Here is a 24,348-nt window from a genome sequence, read left to right on the forward strand (position 1 = left end):
AGACTCATCTGGCGGGTGGAAGGACGCTGGCCCTTAAGAAACCCTGGGTTGGGGCATATTATCATTCTACTTACTCTGTGTATGCTAGGGGGGTCAGTGTTCTGGTGCACAGGTCTCTTCAATTTAACCTATTGGATCTCCATTTGGACCCGGGTGGCAGGTATGTGGTGATCCATGCCATCTGTAATGGATTGGAGATGCTGCTGATGGGAGTTTATGTTCCCCCGCCGGCTACCATGGAGCTCCTTAACAAATTGACCCCTATCATGGCACTGTACCCAGGTGCTGCTGTTTTGATGGCGGGTGACTTTAATATGACCCCGAACCCCTCAATAGATAGGTTTCGGGGGGGGGTGGGTCAGAGCTCCCCGCTTATGACCTGGATGGATCTCTACGGGCTCACTGATATCTGGCGGTGGAAACATCCTACTGACAAGCAATACACATGCCACTCTGCCACTTATGCTTCCTTTTCAAGGATTGATCTGCTGCTGGCTGACGCTCTGCTACTGCCCCGCACGGTTGGTGTGGAGGTCCTGCCTAGGGGTATTTCAGACCACGCTCCCATGCTGCTGCGGCTGGAGGTGGGCCCCACTTTGGGCCCCGCCATGTGGCGGCTTTCCGGGTATTGGGTGACGGACGAGCGGGTTGCCCCGGAGGTTGAGGGGGAATTGGGGGTTTACTGGGGGGTAAATGCTGGCACCGCGACGTCCACGGTGCTCTGGGACGCTTTTAAGGCCTATGCTAGGGGTCAATATCAGACTGCCATTTCCAAGGCCAGGAAACATTCTAGGCTGGCGCTGGAGGAGGCGGAGAGGAGGGCGCAGGAGCTTGAGAGAGCGTACACGCAGGGGGGTGGTGAAGCCTCTTATTCGGCCTTGCAGTCGATACACAGGGAGATTGCTTTGCTCAGGACAGAGGGTAGTAGAAAAATCTTGTTGGCCCAATCGCAACGCATTTTTGAGCAGGGGGAAAAGACGGGCAGACTTTTGGCCTGGTTGGCTAGGGAGAGGGCCTCTGTGGCGCATATCGCCAGGATCAGAGGAGAACATGATGAGGTGATATCAGACCCCTCTCAAATTAACGACCGATTTGTACGATTTTATAAGGCCCTCTATGCTCCTAAGGAGGTTTTTACTCTGGAAGCACTTGGTCACTTTTTGGACCGGGTTGACTTCCCGCAGCTCTCTGATGGGGACCGTACCCGCCTGGAGGGCCCGATCTCTCTTGAGGAGGTTCAGGCGGCTATTGTCTCCCTCAAGAGCTCAAAAACGCCGGGCCCGGATGGCCTACCGGCAGAGTTCTACAAAACGCACGCTGATACACTTGCGCCGCGATTTCATGCCCTACTCCGCACTATGCTAACTGAAGGGAGTCTGCCCCCCACGATGTCCGAGGCGGTGATAGTCGTTATCCCTAAACCGAATAAGGACCCTGAGTACTGTTCCTCCTATCGCCCAATTTCTCTGCTTAATGTCGATGCGAAGGTAGTGGCAAAAATTTTGGCAAATCGGCTTAACTCTGTTATTCTGACCCTGGTTCATGGTGATCAAACGGGCTTTATGCCGGGCAAGGGCACTGACATTAACATTAGGCGCCTCTATACCCACGTTTCCAGGGCTAGGGTGGGACAAGGACAGGGAGTGGTTGCATCGCTCGACGCAGAAAAAGCGTTCGACTCTGTCGAATGGCAATTTCTCTGGGGAGTTTTGGAGCGCTTCCGCTTTGGCCCTAAATTTATTTCCTGGATTCGGCTGCTTTATAATCACCCCGTGGCCAGAGTCCGAACCAACGGTGCGGTATCGGAGGAGTTCGCGTTGGGTAGAGGTACGAGACAGGGGTGCCCTTTGTCCCCTGGCCTCTTTGCACTAGCCATAGAGCCCCTGGCCATTCTTTTACGGGCATCGGAGGCATTGGAGGGGCTGCGAGTGGGTCCCCTTGAAGAAAAAATTTCGCTGTATGCGGACGATGCACTTCTTTACCTACCTGATGCGTCTGTCTCCTTGCAGAGGGCCTTGGGTATGATGGAGGAATTCGCTTCCTTCTCGGGAATTAGAATTAATTGGGATAAATCCTTGTTGTTCTCACTCCCCCAGGATCCTCGTGCTGAAGTTACGCCGACGCCACTGAAATTCGTTCAGGGGTTCCGTTACTTGGGGATTCTGGTGCGAGGAGATCCTAAGCTCTATCTAGCTGACAACGTGTACCCTATTTTAGACGACCTGACTGTTAAGTGCCAGATGTGGAAGTCTTTGCCCTTGTCACCGGTGGGTAGAATTAACCTCTTGAAGATGACCTTTTTGCCAAAGTTTTTATATGTCTTTCGGAACGCCCCTACCCCGATCCCGAATTCCTTTTTCCTCAGGGCAGACCGGGTGATCAATACGTTTATCTGGGCTGGAGCGGTGCCCAGGGTGGGGAGGCTGGCCCTCCAGCGGCCTCTCTCGGCTGGGGGCCTGGCCTTACCATGCCTGAAACAATACTATTGGGCAGCGGTACTGGTGACAGTGCGGTGGTGGTTCGTACAATCGAGATCCAATCCGTCGGTTAACCTAGAGGCGGCCATCCTGGGGTCCTATGCTGCGCTTAGTAATTTGGTATTTAGGGGCCCTAAAGCTCACCCTATGGTCACGTCGAATATGGCGACGACGGTGCGTGTGTGGATGCAGGTGGCGAGGAAACTTAATGGTCCTTTGGAGGTTTCACCCCATACGCCGCTGTGGGGCAATCCGCAATTGAGCCATTTCAAATCTATCCCGGATCCGGCCCTGTGGGCCAGATACGGCATCACGACCATACAGCAGATTATGCCTAGGGGGGTCCTCCTAAACTTTGACATTCTCAAGAGGGAGTTTGGGCTGCCGAATAAGATGTTTTTTAGATACCTGCAGCTGCGCCATGCGGCGCGGGCCCAATTCCCTGCCCAAATCTCGGTCTGCTCGAACCAAATTGAAAAGTTTCTCATAGCCAAATATGCGGATCGGGTCCTCTCCTCCCTGTACCTTAGGCTCTCCATTTCGGAACCCGAGACGGAGTCTGCGCTTTTTAGCAAATGGAGGTCTGATCTCCCATCACTGGATGAGGAGGACTGGCAGGAGGGCATTCAGAATTACATTCCCCGGATGATCTCTGCGCGCGACAGATTTATTCAACTGAAGTTTCTTCATAGGGCATACTACACTCCACAGAGACTCTCGAGAATATACCCACTAAGCTCAGATCGATGTCCGAAATGTGGTGTGGAGGTTGGGACATTTCTGCATGTGGTGTGGGAATGCCCAGCTATTCAGACCTTCTGGAGGGGGGTGGTGGGGGTGCTGAATTCGGTGGGGGGCCTCTCGGTGGGGCTGGACCCTGTGGTCTTGCTGTTGGGGGTATGTGACAAAGTAGTGGTGGGTACACATAGACAATTGTTTGTATTTTATGCGGCATTTTATGCCAGGAAGACTATTCTCCTTAACTGGAAGAAGGCGGACCCCCCTGGGATTTCACAATGGAAAGGGCTGATTGACTCCGCTCTTCCACTATACAAGTTGACATACATGAGTCGTAAATGCCCATCCAAATTTGATAAGATTTGGGGGTCTTGGGTGGGAGTGTAGATGGGTAACTAGCGGGATGGGTGGTTGCGGGTCTCAGGATGTTCTCCGGTATTTACTTGATCATTACTGAATGCTGTGGGCTAAATGCGGTACTGATGTGAATTGTTTGTCACTATGAACTATTTCTGGAGATTTGACTTCTGCTCTTTTTCCCCCCTTCCCCCCCCCCCCCCCCTTTTTTCCTCTTCCCCTTCTTTTTCCCTTTTCCCTTATTTCCTCTCCCATACCTTTTGACCATCATCAGCTAAATTATAAGTCTGTTTAACCGATTGTACACTGAACACTATGTTATGTTGGGATGTGCAATGCGCTGTTGTATTGTACCAATGTTTGTTTCATTTATTTAATGGTGATAAATAAAAACTTACCTGTTTAAAGAGGAAGTAAACCCTGATGAGTTTACTTCCTCTTTCATTCCCTGTAAAGGCAAAGCATAATGGACTACTATGCATCGCATAGTAGTCCATTATGTGTCACTTACCTGACACAGGAGCCAGCGAAGTCACCGCTGTCCCCTGTAGTTCTGAGCGTCCATCTTCTCGGTGGGTCTCCGTGGGTCTCGCTGCTCCGGCGCTGTGATTCGCCGGAGCAGCGATGACGTCACCCCCACGCATGCGCACGGGAGCCGAGACTCGCGGCATTGCCGTCATCGAAGATGCCCCGCTCAGTGCGCCTGCGCGCCGCTGTCTACGGCGCATGCGCCTGTAGATAGCGGTGCCCGTCTTCGGGCAAATATCTCCTAAACCGTATAGGTTTGGGAGATATTTCTTGGACCTACAGGTAAGCCTTAATCTAGGCTTACCTGTAGGTCAAAGTGGTTTGTAAGGGTTTACAACCACTTTAAAGCTGGCCATACGCTTATAGATTATCTGCAGATTTTCTATGGTTAGATGTAAAAAGTGCAACAGATTTCTCCATGTTTGCTAAACTGTATAGATGGAGGAATCTCCCACTTTTTCCATCTAACCATAGAAAATCTGCAGATAATCTATAGGTGTATGGCCAGCTTAAGTGAACAAATAACCTAAATTGATATGTAAATAATTACAGGAATAAATAAATGAAAACATCCAATATATGATCAAATTCATGCGATTGGAGCAGTGATTCTCAACCAGGGTTCCTCCAGAGGTTGCTAGGGGTTCCTTCAGCATTGGGCAATTTCTGCCTCTCAGATAAGTTCCCACTCACACCATTGATCTTTTTACCGATCTGTAAGGAGGTCATTCTTCCCAGTGACCACAAGTGTAAGGACCATTCTTCCTAATGTATCATGAGTTGTAGATTTCTAATTTTTAGCAGGGGTTCCCTGAAACCGCAGAACTATTTCAAGGGTTCCTCTGTGTTGAAAAGGTTGAAAAAGGCTGGATTAGAGTGTGCACAATAATCAAATTTCCAGCCAATACAATGTGTAATAAATTATCGTCAATTTAAAGTTCAACATTTCTCTATGTGGTCACTCCGAAAATAATTCTCCAACACCGTGATCCTAAAAAAAATGCTCCAAAAACAAGTGTTCCACCCGAAGTGAGATATGAATTGCGCTCACTATATGTATCCGGTGTCCTATCATATACTGTCCCCCATCAGATAGTGTCCGCTGTGTACTGCGCATGTGCAGTACACAGCACACAGATTCTGAAAATACCCGAAGATGAACGGCGCCTGCGCCGTGAGTCCAGGTTCTATCCCCACCATCCAAGTGGACATAGAGTTGGAATATAAAAGAGCCAAGCGCAGCAAGGCTGAGCCCGAAGCGTGGTGAGCGAAGCGAGCCTGTGAGGGGCCCTCTAAGTTTTCCAACCCTATGTCCGCTTGGATGGTGGGGCCACCACCTCCACTCAAGGCGCAGGCGCCGTTCAGCTTCGGAGATTTTCCGAAACTCCTTCTGCTCCTTTCCTGCGCATGCGCAGTAAGGGGCGGACACTATATGATGGCAGGACACTATCTGCCAGAACACCGGCCATCGAGGGTGGGTAATAGAAATGCCGATTCAATCGATTCATAGATCATTTACCCTTGTGTTGCAAATTGTGTTGCAAAGTATGTAAGATAAAAAAAAAAAAAAGGAAAGACAATACAAAATAGGTCATACACTAAAAAATTCCTCCATATACCATATGAGGAGAAAAGGTGGAAGGGTAAATGACCTATGAATTGATTAATAGAAATGCCGCTTCACCCACGCTCCATGGTCACTTGTTGGCCGGATACATCTGGTGAGTGCAATTCATATCTCACTTTGGGTGGAGCACTTGGTTTTTTGGGGCATTGAAGCACTTTTTTAGGATCACGGTGTTGGAGAATTATATTCAGAGTGACCGCACAGAGAAATGAACTTTGATGATGATTTATTACACATTGTATTGGTTGGACACTTGATCATTTTTGCACGTCCTAATCGCATGAATTTGATCATATATTGTATGTTTTAATTTATTCATGTAATTATTTACTTATCAATTTATTTGTTTTTCATTCACTTTATCACTTTGCTTCACATATCATTAGATTGTCCAGCTAGTAGGGGTGCAACGGATCAAAAAACTCACGATATATATATATATATATATATATATATATATATATATATATATATGTACCACCATATAGTCCCCACTGTAATATCCACAATCTCCCCCACTGTAATATTGGCAGGGTACGGGCAGGCTGGGTACGGCAGAGTACGGAAGCCTGGGTACGGCAGGGTACTTCAGTGTATGGAGGGATGGCTGTTTCCATCCGCTCTCTCCCCTCCACTGTACAGATTAGTACAGAGAGGGGAGAGAGGAATCGGCGCCATGACATGACGCCGGTTTGTTTACAAGTGATCTCTCCGTCGGAGCGATCACAGTGTAAAGAGCCTGGGTGTAGAAAGATGGCTGCCGCTTCAGAGCTAGGCCGATGCCGCGGCCTTTCCTAAGGCTGAGACCGCGGAGCGCAGCATGTGCCGATCCGAGCGGGGTGACCCATTCAGATCACTGATCGGTGACGATCCGTTGCACCCCTACCAGCTAGTGCCCTTTGTTACTTTTTCATTATTTATTAGTATTCACTAATTTTCGGAGCAGCACGGGCTTATATTATTGCATTCGTTTGAAGTTGGCCCTGTTTACATTTTAAAAATCTATATCTAATGTCTACATCCTAAGCACTCTTTTGTACAGTCTGAACACCCTCTGGTACCTAGGTCCTGAGTGTCTACTTCCTATATGCCCCTTAGCTTCTACAACAGCCTTTCACAACCTTTCCAACACAGAGGAACCCTTGAAATAGTTCTCTGGTCTCGGGGAACCCCTGCTAAAAAATTCCTAGATCACCAACTCAGGATACGTTAGTGTGATGATCAGTGCGAAGAATTCTCCTTACACTTGTGGTCATTGGGAAGAATTCCCCCCTTACAGATAGCTAAAAGGATCCATAGTGTCAGTGGGAACTTATCTGAGAGGCAGAAATTGCTCATTACTCAAGAAACCCCTAAGAATCCTTTGGAGGAACCCTAGTTGAGAAACCCTGGCCTAGAGTCTAAGCCTTGAGTGCCCTCTAGTGTCTGACCTCTGTGTCATCCATCTGATAAACCGTATTGGATCTGTAATGATTAGTGATAAATCTCTGATTTCTCTATGTATTATTCATATCATTGCTTTTTAGCAGGAATGGCATCCACTGTGCCAAGATTAAACTCTTTCCATTTACTGAAACTTTTGTTCATCATCTGCATTATTTACAGAGCGGGATGTTTTATCTGAATTATTTAATTGTAGGCTTTCATGCTGCTTTCATCCTAAGGCTATACATTTCCTAGGAAAGGGAAACCCTCATGTTTTCAGCTAATAAATCTTTTCAGCGAGAGAGTTAAAGTTACTTACAGATCACTATTAATGTGGCTGTCACATTTGTACTGGCTGTTACAGTGCCATCCGGAAAATATTCACAGCACTTCACTTTTTCCACATTTTATGTTGCATCCTTATTCCAAAATGGATTCAATTCGTTGTTTTCCTTTAAAATTCTACAAACAATACCCCATCATGACAACGTGAAAGACGTTTGTTTGAAATCTTTGCAAATTTATTAAAAATCCCATGTACATAAGTATTCACAGCTTTTGCCATGACACACAAAACTGAGCTCAGGTGCCTCCTGTTTCCACTGATCATCCTTGAGATGTTTCTGCAACTTGATTGAAGTCCACCTGTGGTAAGTTCAGTTGATTGGACATGATTTGGAAAGGCTATATAAGGTCCCACAGTTAGCAGAGCACAAACCAGGCCATGAAGTCCAAGGAATTGTCTGTAGACCTTCGAGACAGGATTGTATGGAGGCACAGATCTCGGGAAGGATACAGGAAAAATTCTGCAACATTGAAGGTCCCAATGAGCACAGTGGCCTCTCACCCGTAAATGGAAGAAGTTTGGAACCACCAGGACTTCTCCTAGAGCGGGCCGCCCACCAAACTAAGCAATCGGGGGAGAAGGGCCTTAGGGAGGTGACCAAGAACCTGATGGTCCCTCTGAGAAAACTCAAGCGTTTCTCTTTGCAGAAAGTTGAACCTTCCAGAAGAACGACCATCTCTGCAGCACTCCACCAATCAGGCCTGTATGGTAGAGTGGCCAGACAGAAGCCACTCCTCAGTAAAAGGCACATGACGGCCCACCTGGAGTTTGAAGGACTCTCGGACCACAAGAAACAAAATTCTCTGGTCTAATGAAACAAAGATTGAACTCTTTGGCCTGAATGGCAAGCGTCATGTTTGAAGAAAACCAGGCACTGCTCATCACCTGGCCAATACCACCATCCCTACAGTGAAGCATGGTGGTGGCAGCATCATGCTGTGGGGATGTTTTTCAGTGGCAGGAAGTGGGAGACTAGTCAGGTTCGAGGGAAAGATGAATGTAGCAATGTACAGGGACATCCTTGATGAAAACCTGCTCCAGAGCTCTTTGGACCTCAGACTGGGGCAACAACACTAAGCACACAGCCAAGATAACAAAGGAGTGGCTATGGTACAACTCTGTGAATGTCCTCGAGTGGCCCAGCTAGAGCCCAGACTTGAACCCGATTGAACATCTCTGGAGAAACCTGAAAATGGCTGTGCACCAACGCTCCCCATCCAACCTAATGGTGCTCGAGAGGTCTTGTAAAGAAGAATGGGAGAAACTGCCCAAAATAGGTGTGCAGAGCTTGTAGTATCATACTCAAAAATACTTTTTGTACATAAACACAATTTATGTACATGGGATTTTTTTTCTTGTTTTTATTTTATTTTTAATAAATTTGAGATTGAAAAAGATTTCAAACAAACTTCTTTCACGTTGTCATTATGGGGTATTGGTTGTAGAATTTTGAGGAAAATCTCTCATAATTTCATCTGTTGATACAGCCAGTAAGTCTGTTACTTTTCAAACAAGCTCTCCAGCAGAATGTACCCGTTACATGAAAGAGACAAACTATTTAACGCTGGCGGGGGTGCTTATAACGATCAGCTTTGATTAATTTAAACAATTTTCCCAAAATGTTTCCTGTAACTGATTATAAAGTGTTAGATGGAGTTTGGCTTCAATTTGTAAGTGTATCTAAACCAGCTAATACATCAAACACACCCCCCCCCCTCCAGACTGACAATGATGCTCTCCAGAGGTGCCCCCTGTGCTCCTTTATCCAGGGTGAGGGCGCTCTAATACATGAGGTGTGTTACTGGGCAGATCAATTACTTAGAACCCACAAATATTATATATTTTTTTAGCAGAGAACCTAGCGAATAAAATGGCGATCATTGCAGTATTTTACGGCACACTGTATTTTCGCAGGGGTCTTTCAAATGCAATTTTTTTGAAAAATACACCTTTTAAGAATGTTGATGCAAAAGAAAACACACAATATATAACTCGATTTTGTATAATGTGAAAGATGTTACACCGAGTAAATAGATACCTAACATGTTACACTTTAAAATTGTGCATGGTCATGGGATGTCCAGAAACTACGAACTGGCACTGCGTCACTTTAACTGACAATTGCACGGTTGTGTGACGCTGTACCCAAATAAAATTGATGTCTCCTCCCCACCCCACAAATGGTTCTTCTTGAACTCTGCCCACCTCTCTCTCTCTCTCCATATGCGTACATTGATTTCTTTCCCTGCAGCTTCTTACACACTGTGTAAGGAATGGGCTTTTGAGAGATGTAGTTCTGGGGATGTCAGTAGGAAATGAGTTTCCTGCAGGTATTTGATCACCTCTGCATTTGCATTTTTTGCGCTGTAAGCAAAAAAAGCAACAAATTTGAAAAAAAAAAAATTCACTTTGAGCTATAAAACATTTCCAAAAGAAGTGAAAAAAATAATAATTTCTTCATTCGTTTAGGCGGATATGTATTCTGCTACATATTTTTGGTAAAAAAAATCACAATAATATGCACTGGTATTGTACTAATGACACTGGCAGGGAAGCGGTTAACATCAGGGGCGCTCAAAGGGGTTAAATTATGGAGGAGTGCGGGGTGTAGCAAGGTGGCCGCGATGGAACATCACTAACTTTACACATTCTGACAGGTTGCCTAACGAAACCTGACGAAACACCCTCAGGTGTGTTCTAACTGCATGGGGGTTGAGCTGTCTGGCGGAACACAACAGACAGGATCTGTGTGATCTCCCCTGTCAGAACAGAGATTTACCTTATTTACACAGGCAGATCCCTGTTCTGTCACTGCAGGGAACGATTGCGGGTGTCCGGCAGACAGAGTCCGCTGGACCTACTGATTGGCTCCCCACGCTGGGCAATAGGAGCACTCGTGCGCCCAAAAAAGCGACCGACGTACAGCTACGGCGAATTTGCAGGAATGAGCCACCTAGCGCAGTATGACGGCAGGTGGTCGGTAATCGCTTAAGCTACAAAAAGTTTACTTTCGCACCAGACCGTAAGTGAAGTCACAACGTCACTCTGGTCCTCCAAGATCATAGAGGTGGATCAGAGACCTTCTGGTCACCTCTATGGAAAGTAGAAGAAGAAATGGAATTTGGAGGCACATAAAAATTATAACAAATTTTAATAGTTCAAAACTTGTATACACATACACATTAATCTAGAACAGCCTTTCTCAGCCTTTTCAACACAGAAGAACCCTTAAAATAGTTCTCTGGTCTGGTCTCAATTTGTTATAATTTTTATGTGCCTCCAAAGTCCATTTCTTTTCCAAAATGATTAATAGTATGTGGCACTCTCGGAGCACTTTCATGCGAAAGCCAGTCACCGGCTAAAAAAAAAAAAATACTGAGGGGTTATAGTTGATAACTTCAGCCTTAACCCCGGTAAACCACTTACAAGCTGCAAAATATACAGCATCTCACAAAAGTGAGTACACCCCTCACACTTTTTTTTTTTGGTAAATATTTTATCTTTTCATGTGACGACACTGAAGAAATTACACTTTGCTAAAATATTAAGTAGTGAGTGTACAGCTTGTATAACAGTGTTAACTTGCTGTCCCCTCAAAATAACGCAACACACAGCCATTAACCACTTGCCGCCTCCCATATAGCAAAATGACGGTGGCAAAGGGGTTTAAATAACCTGACCAGACATCCTGTGATGTCTTCAGGATATTAAGCCGTGGGCGCGCATCGCAGCGATCGTTGTTGCGGTGTGTCAGTCTGACACACTGCAACTCCGATCTAGGTAAAGAGTCTCTGGCGGAGACTCTTTACCACGTGATCAGCCGTGTCCAATCACGATGTAAACGGGAAGAGCCGGTGATCAGCTTTTCCTCACTCGCGTCTGTCAGATGCGAGTAGACGCGAATAGAGGAGAGCCGATCGGTTGCTCCTCTGACAGGGGGAGGTCTTTGCTGATCGCAGCTCCCCTCGAGGATGCCCACCAGGTATGCCACTCTAGACCACCAGGGATGCCCACCACCAGATAGGCCATCCTAGACCACCAGGGATGCCAATCAGTGCCCACAATGGGCATCACTGATTGGCAGGCATTGTTTGGCACTGGCATCCATCAGTACCATATGTTACAGTACATTAGTGCTGCCTATCCATGCCATATATTAGTGCCACATCATCGGTGCCGCCTTATCAGTGAAGGAGTAAACATACTTATTTACAAAGTTTTGTAACTGAAAATAAAAAAAACATTTTTTTTTTCAAAATTTTCTGTCTTTTTTTTGGTTTAGCAGAAAATAAAAACTTCAGAGTTGATCAAATGCCACCAAAAGAAAGCTCTATTTGTGGGAACAAAATGATAGAAATGTAGTTTGGGTACAGTGTAGCACGACACGCACAATTGTCATTTAAAGTGCGACAGCGCTGAAAGCTGAAAATTGGTCTGGGCAGGAAGGTGTATAAGTGCCCAGTATTGAAGTAGTTAATGTCTAAACCGCTGGCAACAAAAGTGAGTACACCAATAAGTGAAAATGTCCAAATGTTCCACTCGGAACAGGCCTAGCCATGGTCGACCAAAGAAGTTGAGTGCACTTGCTCAACATCATATCCAGAGGTTGCTACGAGTGCTGCCAGCATTGCTGCAGAGGTTGAAGGGGTGGGAGGTCAGCCTGTCAGTGCTCACACCATACGCCGCACACTGCATCAAATTGGTCTGCATGGCTGTCGTCCCAGAAGAAAGCCTCTTCTAAAGATGATGCACGAGAGAGCCCACCAACAGTTTTCTGAAGAGGGCATGGATTACTGGAACCATGTCCTGTGGTCCGATGAGACCAATATGAACTTATTTGGTTCAGATGGTGTCAAACGTGTGTGGCGGCAACCAGGTGAGGAGTACAAAGACAAGTTTGTCTTACAGTCAAGCATGGTGATGGGAGTGTCATGGTCTCGGGCTGCATGACTGCTGCCGGCACTGGGGAGCTACAGTTCATTGGGGGAACCATGAATGCCAACATGTACTGTGACATACTGAAGCAGAGCATGGTCCCCTCCACTCGGAGACTGGGCCGCAGGGCAGTATTTCAACATAATTACTCCAAACACACCTCCAAGATGATCACTGCCTTGCTAAAGAAGCTGAGAGTAAAGGTGATGGACTGGCCAAGCATGTCTCCAGACCTAAACACAATTGAGCATCTGTGGGGCATCCTCAAATGGAAGGTGGAGGAGCGCAAGGTCTCTAACATCCACCAGTTCCGTGATGTCGTCATGGAGGAGTGGAAGAGGACTCCAGTGCCAACCTGTGAAGCTCTGGTGAAGTCCATGCCCAAGAGGGTTAGGGCAGTACTGGAAAATAATGGTAGCCACACAAAATATTGACACTTTGGGCCCAATTTGGACATTTTCATTTAGGGGTGTACTCACTTTTGTTGCCAGCGATTTACACATTAAAGTGGTTGTAAACCCTTACAACCAACTTTGACCTACAGGTAAGCCTAGATTAAGGCTTACCTGTAGGTTCAAGAAATATCTCCTAAACCTACACGGTTTAGGAGATATTTGCTGAAAGACGGGCACCGCTGTCAACGGCGATATGCCGCGAGTGGTGGCTCCCGTGCGCATGCGCGGGAGTGACGTCATCGTGGTTTCGCTGAATGACAGCGGCGGAACACCGAGACCCACTGAGAAGATGGATGAGCCGGACTACAGGGGACAACGGTGACTTGGCTCGCTCCTGTGTCAGGTTAGGGACACATAATGGACTACTATGCGATGCATAGTAGTCCATTATGCTTTACCTTTGCAGGGAATCAAAGAAGAAGTAAACTCATCAGGGTTTACTTCCTCTTTAATGGCTGTATGTTGAGTTATTTTGAGGGGACAGCAAATTTACACTGTTATACAAGCTGTACACTCACTAGAGGTCGGCAAATGGTTTTTCAATTATTTTGATGCCGTATATTAGTGAAAACTGCGCCCAACGTTAAAGTGTGACTCCAGACAACCAGCTTTGTTTTGAGAAGCTCACAGTGTGCAGTGAAATCAGAGTAAGCCATTTCAGTCTAGGAAAGGAGCCTGTACAACTAGAGGACGGAGGTCCAATATTTAAATACCGGAATTCTTCATAACCCTGACGTGTTTTTCCTCTCGTCTCTGCAGAGTTGCATCATCAAGCGTTACTGTGAAAAAAGATTTGTCCCCAAGTACCAGGCCACCATCGGAATCGATTACGGTGTCACAAAGTAAGTGATTAATAGTTTGGGTGAAAGCCACGTCTTCCATCATAAAACAGTGCAGCTTCTTATAAACTGTGTAAGGAATGGGCTTTTGAGAGATGTAGTTCTGGGGATGTTAGTAGGAAATGAGTTTGCTGCTGCTACAAGACATTTACAAGCCTTGTGTGGATGTTGCGGTAAAATAAAAACATAATTACAGGACATGAATGAGTTCCCTGGTGCCCAACCTATGGCCCCCTTTTGCAATTTTTGTGGGGCCTTCAGGGTCCCTGCAGACAATAGTCTGCTTTCCTATTGCCCTGTAATAGCTTTTTTTTTTTTTTTTTATCAGGCTTATGTAATGTGTCAACAGAATTTGACCATCTCCTGTATCATATCTGCAGTCTATGATCATCTTCTGTCTCCATGTCTGCAGGGTCTGACCATCTCCTGTCTCCAGGCTCACCCAACAAAATAAATTCAAAATACTAAAAACTTACAAAGCCATCCACAACTCTGTCCCCAAGCTACATCACTGACCTAGTCTCAAAATACCAACCTAATCATTCTCTTTGTTCTTCTCAAGACCTCCTGCTCCAAAGTTCCCTCATCACCTCCTCCCATGTTCACCTCCAGGACTTTTCTAGAGCCTCTCCAATCCTATGGAACTCCTTACCCCAATCGGTCCAGTTATCTTCTACTCTATTGGATTTTCGACAATCCCTGAAAACCCCTTCTTTTCAAAGAAGCCTATCCTACCTACAACCAACAGTATTTTCATTTTCTCCAACAGCTCACCCCCCACACTTATTACCTTTTTGTTCCACTTGACCCCCCCCCTTCTAGATTGTAAGCTCTAATGAGCAGTGCCCTCTAATTCCTCCTTGATTTGTATTTCTAAGTGTACTGTCTGCCCCCATGTTGTTAAGTGCTGCATAAACTGTTGGCGCTATATAAATCCTGTATAATAATATCATGTCTGCAGACTCTGATCATCTCCTGTACCATGTCTGCAGTCTTTGACCATCTCCCGTACCATGTCTGCAGTCTTTGACCATCTCCCGTACCATGTCTGCAGACTCTGATCATCTCCTGTACCATGTCTGCAGACTCTGATCATCTCCTGTACCATGTCTGCAGACTCTGATCATCTCCTGTACCATGTCTGCAGACTCTGATCATCTCCTGTACCATATCTGCAGTCTTTGACCATCTCCCGTACCATGTCTGCAGTCTTTGACCATCTCCCGTACCATGTCTGCAGACTCTGATCATCTCCTGTACCATGTCTGCAGACTCTGATCATCTCCTGTATCATGTCTGCACTCTCTGCCCATCTCCTGTACCATGTCTGCAGTCTTTGACCATCTCCCGTACCATGTCTGCCATCTCTGACCATCTTCCGTACCATGTCTGCCGTCTCTGACCATCTCCTGTAGCAGAGATCAGTTCTGGCATAGCTCCAGCCACATTGGATGAGGTCACTGTTGTGGTTTGTTGAGATTATCATGATGTCATGTATGACGATATAATATAAAATCCTTTGTGCAGCAGACTGAATAGACTCTGATCTGATTTATTTATATTTTATTTTTTTCTCCAGAGTACAAATCAGAGATTGAGAAATTAAGGTCAATATATTTGATATGGCAGGACACCCCTTTTTCTATGAGGTAGGACTGGATACGGTTCTCTAGTATAAATTGGAGGTTTTCAGACTTTCTGCCCCAAGTTTTGGGTTTGCTGTAGTCAATCCCGAGCCTCGCCCACTCTGTACTGTCATATAAACTACATCTGAACATCAGGCAGATATAAGACACAATATCGCAATAGGTATTGTGATTTGATTTTTTTTTAATATATTTTTATTTTAGTCAAGGTTAGTACTTAAATCTTGCAGGCCCTGTACAAAAAAGCTCAGAGCAGCAGTACAACCTGCCAGTAAACTGTCCTGAATTGCAAGGAGCTTCCTGATAGGAGGAGACAGCAGAGTGACTAAGGAGCTCATTAATCTGCTGCTTCTCCTGGAGTTCACGTTAAAGCCCATTTCCGGGGGGGGGGAGGGGGGGAAGAATAGAGAGGCCTGTACCTGCACCCCAAGGCTTAATTTCTCATTTTGGTCTGGGGGGAAAAAAATTTAATTACCCGATCCTCCACTTCTCCCCTGTGTTCATGAGGTCTCGGAATCTGATGTCCTCAAGACAAAAGCAGGACCGTAACCCTGTATTGGATGTGGTGACGCCTTGGGACTGTCCACTGAGGGAGCAGAGGTTTAGGCAAGTAAAACTGTTTCTTTCCCCAAAGATCTGGGGTCTCCAAACTTTCTAAATAGAGGGCCAGTTTATTGTCCTTCAAACTTGTGGGGCTGAACTGTGGCCATTGGGAGTAGAAAATGTCTTGGTGTCAGTGGGAGTCGTTTCCGGCCTCCTAGGAGCATAGAGATGGCTTGGGGATGATCTGGTCCATGGCCGGCTCTGTGGTAACCTGACGGAAGTGCCATATTGGATCCTGGGCTTTCCGATCACACAGGAGAGTTTGAAGTTGCGGGGTGGGGGGGGGGGGGGGGGTGTCCTGTCTCTCTGCCTGTAAAAGTAATCTAACAGCTAATCAGCTGCTAGGATGGCTTTTACAAAAAAGAATTTACTGGCTGAGAAAAATGATACCGGGATGATGCTTATAGCTGCAGGCATCATCCCTGTATAACCATTCTAACGATGTCCATGGACGTCCTATGGGCGGGAAGTAGTTGAAAGGTACATCACTTGCGTTACACATTGCCTATCACTGTGCGCACCGGAGATCAATCGTTCTAGATCCCGTTATTCACGGTTACCTCTCAACTGATGACTTGTAGGCCAGAAAAGGCTCCCAGCGGCTCGCTGAGAGGCTGATCTAGTTGCTGGTCCAGGCATGTGTGCAGTTCCTGAACATATGGTCGTTCTCTTCCCCAAGCCTGGACCGAGTCTGTGACGTCAGACGGGTCACAGGGGTGCAGAACGAACTCCACTCTTGTGATCCACAGGAGAAGCACAACCAAAAGAGCTTTGTCTGTACTTCTCCTTTAAGCCTTGGCTTGTTGGGTATCTGTTTACTCCGTGCAACCCTTTATATTTTACCCCAAAAAAAAATTCTGTTCACACCTAAGCGATTTGAATTGCGTTTGCGATGCCATTCTTAATGACAGGTATACAAGAAAAATGCAGCGCTGATGCACTCTGTGATCATTAAACGAAGTGATATAACATTTTTTATGAAAACCAAAACAAAGTCCCGACATTTCATTGGTCATTCCCCAGTTGATGTCCGCTAGTGACGAAACACGTAGGGAGGAGCCTACGATGGTGACGTCATCAGGCTTTTACTCTCTGGAGGGGAATGTGTGAACTACACAGGAAGTGAGCAGAAGTTTTTTGGAGACGACGTCGTCCATTTTTAATCTACAAGCATTGTACCACTTTCAAACAGCTTCTACTTTGTAAGTGCACGTTTGTTTTATTAAACCCTTTTCTACATTATTATGCTATGGGAGCTTTTCTTTCATATGTTTTTTGAGAACCATCGGCACCAGCTATAGTTCTAGGCAATCTTTAATGGTCTTAGGGAGACCTAATCATTCCCTATGTTTGGTGAGATTCGTGATCATTGCGTTCTGGTAAGCAGATTATTTTCTTACCTGGGTGTGGAGCTAGAAGCACTTGTATGAAAGATTTCCTCACTGCAAATCATCACTCTTATCTGGATGGGTGTTCTATATGGACTCTAATCCCATTGGGACTTTGCTTTCGTTTTATTTTATCACTCTGTTTTTCTTCAATGAACATTTGGGACTTTGTTTTAGGTTTCCTTTTTCACCAAATGTTTATATCACTTGTTTTATTGATCAGAGTGCATCAGCGCTGCATTTACCTTGTATACCTACCTATTTGAATTGTTTTGTATTTAGACTTTTAGTGCTAGCAGCTGTTTGATTCATTTCACGTGTTATATTGTTTTCATACATTTTCTAGTGCTATGTTGGCCTTGGGGCCTCTTTTTTTTTTTTTTTTTTTTTTTTTTTTTTTTAGATTTCTTAATGGCACCCTAAACGCGGTGTGATTTTTGCCATGAATGTCACCAAATGCTCCTGGCTCTCTGCCAAAATTTGGTACATGAGCGTTTTTAGAGCAGAGGTCGGCCCGTTCAATTGAATGGTGTGCCGCTCCACAAAATAGCTGCCAGAAACCATGAAATCAGGCCGAGACAGAAATACAGTTAAATCACACTTGTTTAATAATAAAAGTAAGAAGAACAAACTTAGTCAAAACATAGCCAAAGTTCAGTAACCGGAACGGATAGTCAGCCAAGCCAGAAGTCAGGGATCAATGTAATGGAACAGCAAGCAGGATCTGGAGCCAGAAGGGATGTCGGCAAAGCAAGTCTTGAACAGGATTGCAGGAGAATGTCTCTGTGATGTTGACCAAGGCAAAGGCAGAGATCCTCTGGACTGGGTGGCTTAAGAAGGCAGGACTGACGAGCAGGATATCGGCAACAGCTGAGTAACTGTGGAGAGATAGGAGCTGGCAATTGGGCTACAGCTGAGCGGCCAGCTCAGAGAAGGAAGGGCTGAGCAAAGCCTTGACAGTAGCTTTAAAAAAAAAAAAGCAGCGCAGCAGCTGCTACGCTCAGATGTGAATGGAACCTAAAATAAACTTTTGTGTATTTTTTGCTGAATTTTTGGGTTTCGTAAACGGTTGCAATACCATTGTGTAACTACCCCCATTTTATTATTTAGTCTGCTCTCAGAAAATGCAGAACATTTTGGAGATTTTAAAGTAATTCTAAACCTTTTATATATTTTTTCTAAATAATAAAGCTGTCGTACTCGCCTGCTCTGTGCAATGGTTTTGCACAGAGCAGCTCGGATACTCCTATTCTGGGTTTCCCCATCAGTGGTCCTGGCTCTTCCAAGTGCCCCCCCCCCCCCACAGCAGGCCGATTTGCTAAAGGGTGTACTCATGCAGGCTTGCTCCCGAGGGCCGCTGCCTGCATCCATAGACGGACAGCCCCCTGCTCCCTGGGCATAAGATTTAATTAGCAGTGGGAGCCGTCAGCCTCTGCTGCTGTCATCAGTCTACTTTGTGAGGTGGGAGAGAGCTGCTCTCATGCACAGCGCTGGACCGAGTTAAGATTTGGGGGGGGGGGGGGGGGGGTCCTTGACACAAGTGTTTGTTGTTGTTTTTTGTGTTACCTTAATGCATACAATGCATTAAGGTTAATAAACTCGTAAGGATTTAGAACCATTTTATAACCATTTATGAACTTTACACCATCTTCAAAATTGCCATTGGAACCACAGTCAGCAAGCTCCTGCGAAAAAAATGTTAATTTTTTCCTGCAAAAAATAGAAAAATGTGTGTTTTTAGTTTGCTTTTTTTTTTTTTTTTTTGAATTACAGAGAAAAATTTGTGCTTAGTTGCTTTTTTTTTTTTTTTTTTTTTTTTTTTTATTACAGTCCCAGAACAATCATGCATCAGCATGCTAATAAATTGATTAAACAAAACCTCCTGTTTTCATTACATTCCTCCATTTGGTCCTAATGACATCATCACTGGGTTTCTGTGCTTCTCTATGCAATGCAGGCAGATCGCAGTTGGTGGGGCGGGGGCGGGCCCAGCCCCAGCATGGTGCTGTACATAGGTTTGCTGGGTATAAATCATCAGCCTGGACGAGTGAACATTCATAGGCATGCGTTATTTGCATGCAAATGATGCTGAGCCTCCACGATGGAATGAAAGGGGTGGGCCAGGGATGGTCAGGCTGGGGGAGGAAAGAGCTAGATGATGCTGGACGTCCTTTAGCCAGAAAATTAAGGGAACTGTATGTGGCTTGCTGCAGCTTCTAATGCACGTTACCAGAAGCTCACAGTGTGCAGTGATATCAGGAGTAAGCCATTTCAGTCCAGGAGAGGAGCCACTACAACTCTGCAAGACTGAAGGGAAGGCCGGAGGTCCACGTCAAAACAAACAGTATCCTACTTTTGATTTCTATGGTGACATACAGCTGGTTAAATGTTACATCTGTTCAGCAAGAATGCTGCAGGCTACAAATAAAGTTGGAAGCTGTAACAATGCCAGGGATTTATTCCATCGTTAACTGTGATCTATTTGTGGCATCCGGTTTTTCTCTATGCATAAAATAAATTCCATATCTATGTCTTGAGCATTGACACCGTCACAACAAGTTATCAACGCATTATTTGTAATATGATTATCTCCTATGATCATCAGCTCCATCTAGTGGCATGAGTTACCTCAAAGATCGAAAAAAAAAACTTTTTGGCCACTAGAGGGAGCGGACCATTACCGAAGATAATCATAGTACAAATATTATGGTGATAATTTATTGCGCCTGCACGATTGCTTAAAGCCCAACTCCGAGCAAGAAAACCCTTAGCACAGCTCCACTGCAATGTTTTACTGCTCGTTTTTGTCTAGGGGAGAAGAGAAAATAGATATACTTGCCTAGTCCTCCAATCCTCTTCATACAAAACTGGTCCCTTCGGCTCCTGTACCCCCCCCCCCCCCCCACGCCCCCCTCCCCTTTCATCCATGCAGTCTTGTGCAGTGGATTGTTCCCGACGTCATCTAGCCTATAGACCTGCTCTGATCGTGATGAGGTCAGGAAGAGTCCACCACCTGATTGTGGGGGAGCTCCGTTTGCTGCTGGAGCGGAGGATCCGGTGGGTGTAAGCTTCCTGGTTGCCCCAGGAGAAGACAAGAAGTTGGGAAAACTTTTTTTTTTTGCCCCAAGTTTGGCTTTCAGACATCCACTTGGCAAATGTTTTATATGTATGTATGCATGGTGACTTTTTTACACATCACACTGTTTACATTGCATTTTGTGAATGAAACTTGCAACACTATGGATTGTTTCCACAATATCAATAGAAGTGTTGCAGAGCTACTAAGTCATGGAGTTGTTGAAAAATTCAATGAGTGGACTTTTTTTATTTATTTTTTTATTGCCAAATCTATGTATTATGCAGCTGATTGTCCTTCAGAGGAGGTTTTAGATGTTCTCATTCTTCTCTCTACGGGAACTCTCTCTCCCCCCTCCAGGTACGGAATGAATTCTATAAGGACACGCAGGGTGTGATTCTGGTGTATGACTTGGGCCTGAAAGAGTCCTTCGATAGCCTGGATGCCTGGCTAGCAGAGATGAAGCAGGAGCTGGGCCCTCAGGGGAACATTGAGAATGTCGTCTTTGCGGTCTGTGCGAACAAGGTGAGCGAAGGTTGCAGACCATAATTCATGTCATAGCTACACTTGACCATCCAGTGGTTGTTGATTTCTTCCCTCCTCCCCTTTCCAGCAATTCTCTGGAGGAGGCCATTTTGGTAGAGGCAGGGCTTTGCTTCCTCATGTCAGATCTGCCCTTCTAATGACTGGTGAGGTAATGATGAAGCACAGATCCACCTTTTCTTCCCCTTTCAGTGATTGTCTCTGTGTGGAGGAGGCCTTCTTAGTAGAGGCAGGGCTTTGCTTCCTAATGTTAGAGCTGCCCTTCTAATGACTGGTGGTGTAAGGATGAAGAAGCAGCAGAAGAGGTGGAGGAAACTCGGATCCACCTCTCCATCCCATTCCAGAACTCTGTGTGTGAAGAAGGCCATCTTGGTAGAGGCAAGGCTTTTCTTCCTTATTTCACATTTACATGTTTAAGGACTGGTGGGGTTATAATAGAGGTGGAGGAAGCACACATCTACAGAATAGATGAAGCAGGGAGATCCCTGCACAGCACTTCCTCAGGTTCAGCTTCCTTTCCAGCAAGGAGAAGAGTGGACAGTAAAGTAGTGATATCACTAAATCTCACTCTTAATCTGGTGAGACTAGCAGATCCACAGAATGGAGAAACAGAAGCAGGGAGAGCCTTGCACTGCATGTCCTCAGGTACAGCTTCCCCTCCAGTAAGGAGAACAGTGGGCAGCACATTGGCAATATCAGCGAATCTCATTTCAAATCTGGTGAGACCAGCAGACCCACAGAATGGAGAAACGGAAGCAAGGGAGGTTCTTGCACTGCAAGGTCCTCAGTTAAAGCTTCCTCTCCAGCAGTGAGACGGGTGTCATTCTACAGCCCCAGTGGTGTAATTTTTTGGGGGACATGGTACATCCTGCTGCTGATAGGTTTTCAGGGTATGCCCCTGGTAAATCCATTTAAGAAGTAAAGATTTTTCTTACACTTCTCAAAGCTTCTCAGGTTTAAGATCACTGTAAGATGTAAGTTATTCCAGATTGGTGAAAATTGTGTGGTCTGTAGGTTTGTTTATAGTTTTTGTGGCTGTCCATACTTTATGTACAAGGGGATATTGTAAGCGCCTCTGGAAGCGTCCTAGTTCCAAAAGGAATATAAGGGGTCCTGTTAAAGGGCAGCCACCACTATCCTTTTGGATTGGCTCCTCAATGTCCGAGTTGTCTCACCCAGCCATTTTGTTGTAGAGGAGATGCTAAAAAGTCAATCTTGGCATTTGGTGCATCCAGACCTCCTGCATGTTTTGGGAGTTGAAGACTTTCGAGTTTGATCCTAGCCTGGTTGCATTCCAAGTTTAGGTTCCATAACAGCAAGGCACTCCACCCAGAGATTTTCGGAGGGCGTTTTTCAAAGATGTTTCACACGTGGGTGTTAGGTTGGGTGTATAATAATTGCAACATCCATATAATTTTAATTAACCACTTACAGACCGGACCATTTTGCTGGTCAAAGACCAGACCACTTTTTGCGATTCGGCACTGCGTCGCTTTAACTGACAATTGCGCAGTCGTGCGACGTGGCTCCCAAACAAAATTGACGTCCTTTTTTTCCCACAAATAGAGCTTTCTTTTGGTGGTATTTGATCACCCCTGCGGTTTTTATTTTTTGCGCTATAAACAAAAATAGAGCGTCAATTTTGAAAAAAACGCATTATTTTTTACTTTTTGTTATAATAAATATCCTCCAAAAATATATATAAAAAAAAAAAATTTTCACTCAGTTTAGGCCGATACATATTCTACATATTTTTGGTAAAAAAAAACGCAACAAGCGATTATTGATTTGTTTGCGCAAAAGTTATAGCGTTTACAAAATAGGGGATCGTTTTATGGCATTTTTATTAATATATATATATTTTTTTACTAGTAATGGCGGCGATCAGCGATTTTTATTGTGACTGCGACGTTATGGCGGGCACATCGGACATTTTTGACATATTTTTGGGACCATTGTCATTTATACAGTAATCACTGCTATATAAATGTATATAAATTCCTTTGTAAGTGACACTGGCAGTGAAGGGGTTAACCAGTGGGTGGCAATGTAGGGGTTAAGTGTTCCTAGCGGTGTGTGTTACTAACTGTTGGGGGCTGGGCTTTAATTTAGTGAACGCTGATCTCTGCTCCAATCACATGGAGCAGAGATCAGCGTCACTAGTTGCTAGGCAGAACAGGGAGATGCTGTTTACAATGGCATTTCCTCGTTCAGCCGCCCCGTGAGACGATCGCGGGTATGCCTGCGCCGTTCGAGTCCACGGGACACGCGACCGGACTCACGGGGGTCCCGACCAGCACGCGAGCGCGCCGCCAGTGGCACGCTCGTGATGGCAGGGCGGCAAATTTAAAGGGACGTACAGGTACGCCCATTTGCCTGCCCGTGCCATTCTGCCGACGTACATCGGCGTGCGCTGGTCGGGAACCGGTTAAAGCGGAGCTGCAGGCTCATTCAGAAAAAAATTAAGTCAGCAGCTACAAATACTGTAACTGCTGACTTTTTTAATATTAGGACACTTACCTGTCCAGGAATCCAGCGGTGTCTTCATCTGAGCCGATTTTTCAATCGGCTCTCAGGAGCTGACACAGCCACCTCGGGTAAAATCATCACAGCCTATTCCCTACTGAGCATGCACAAAAAGTGATGTGCTCTGTAAATGGCCCGAGGGGGGGGTATATAAAATATACACCAATCGGCCATAACCTTTTGACCACTCATCTAATATTGACTAGGTCCCTGTGTTGCTGCCATAACAGCCCTGACCCATCAAGGCTTGGACTCCACTAGACCTCTGAAGGTATGCTGTGGTATCTGCCACCAAGCCGTCAGTAGCAAATCCTATAAGTCCTGTAAGTTGTGAGGTGGGACCTTCATGCTCGATTGAGTTGAGATCTGGAGAATTTGGAGGCCAAATCATCACATGTTGTGATCGAGGCATTGTGCCGAAACACGTAGCTGTTTTTATCCACCTATATATACAGTAGTAATAAAGATTATTCATTTTGCTGGATTCTGGAGTTGCCAGCTACGTTTTCTTTCTACTATTCTTGAACCAGATGCTGATCGCCACCATTACTAGTTTAAAAAAAAATCCAACAGTTTGTAGACGCTATAACTTTTACACAAGCTAATCAATATACATTTATTGGGATTTTTTTTAACCAAAAATATGTAGCAGAATACATATTGCCCTAATTTTATGAAGAAATTTAGATTTTTTTTTTTATGGGATGAGTTTTATAGCAGAAAGTAAAAAAAAAAAAAAAAAAAAAAAAAAAAATATATATATATATATATATATATATATATATATATATATATTTTTTTTTTTTATAGCGCAAAAAAAATACAAACCAAAAGAAGCT

General features: G+C 45.2%; 1 protein-coding gene across 1 annotated transcript in view; it reads left to right on the forward strand.

The window, feature by feature from the left end:
* DNAJC27 (DnaJ heat shock protein family (Hsp40) member C27) overlaps positions 1-24,348 on the forward strand; it is a 42,200-nt gene that overhangs the window by 11,897 nt on the left and 5,955 nt on the right. Inside the window, 4 exon segments of the mRNA XM_077485229.1 lie at positions 13,648-13,730; positions 15,307-15,376; positions 20,801-20,965; positions 21,930-21,997. Of these exon segments, the coding sequence (XP_077341355.1) occupies positions 13,648-13,730; positions 15,307-15,376; positions 20,801-20,965; positions 21,930-21,997 (386 nt within the window).

This window comes from Lithobates pipiens, unplaced genomic scaffold, assembly GCF_037356315.1.
Source record: "Lithobates pipiens isolate NorthernLeopardFrog02 unplaced genomic scaffold, aLitPip1_a1.2 Scaffold_18, whole genome shotgun sequence".
Classification (NCBI taxonomy): Eukaryota; Metazoa; Chordata; class Amphibia; order Anura; family Ranidae; genus Lithobates; species Lithobates pipiens.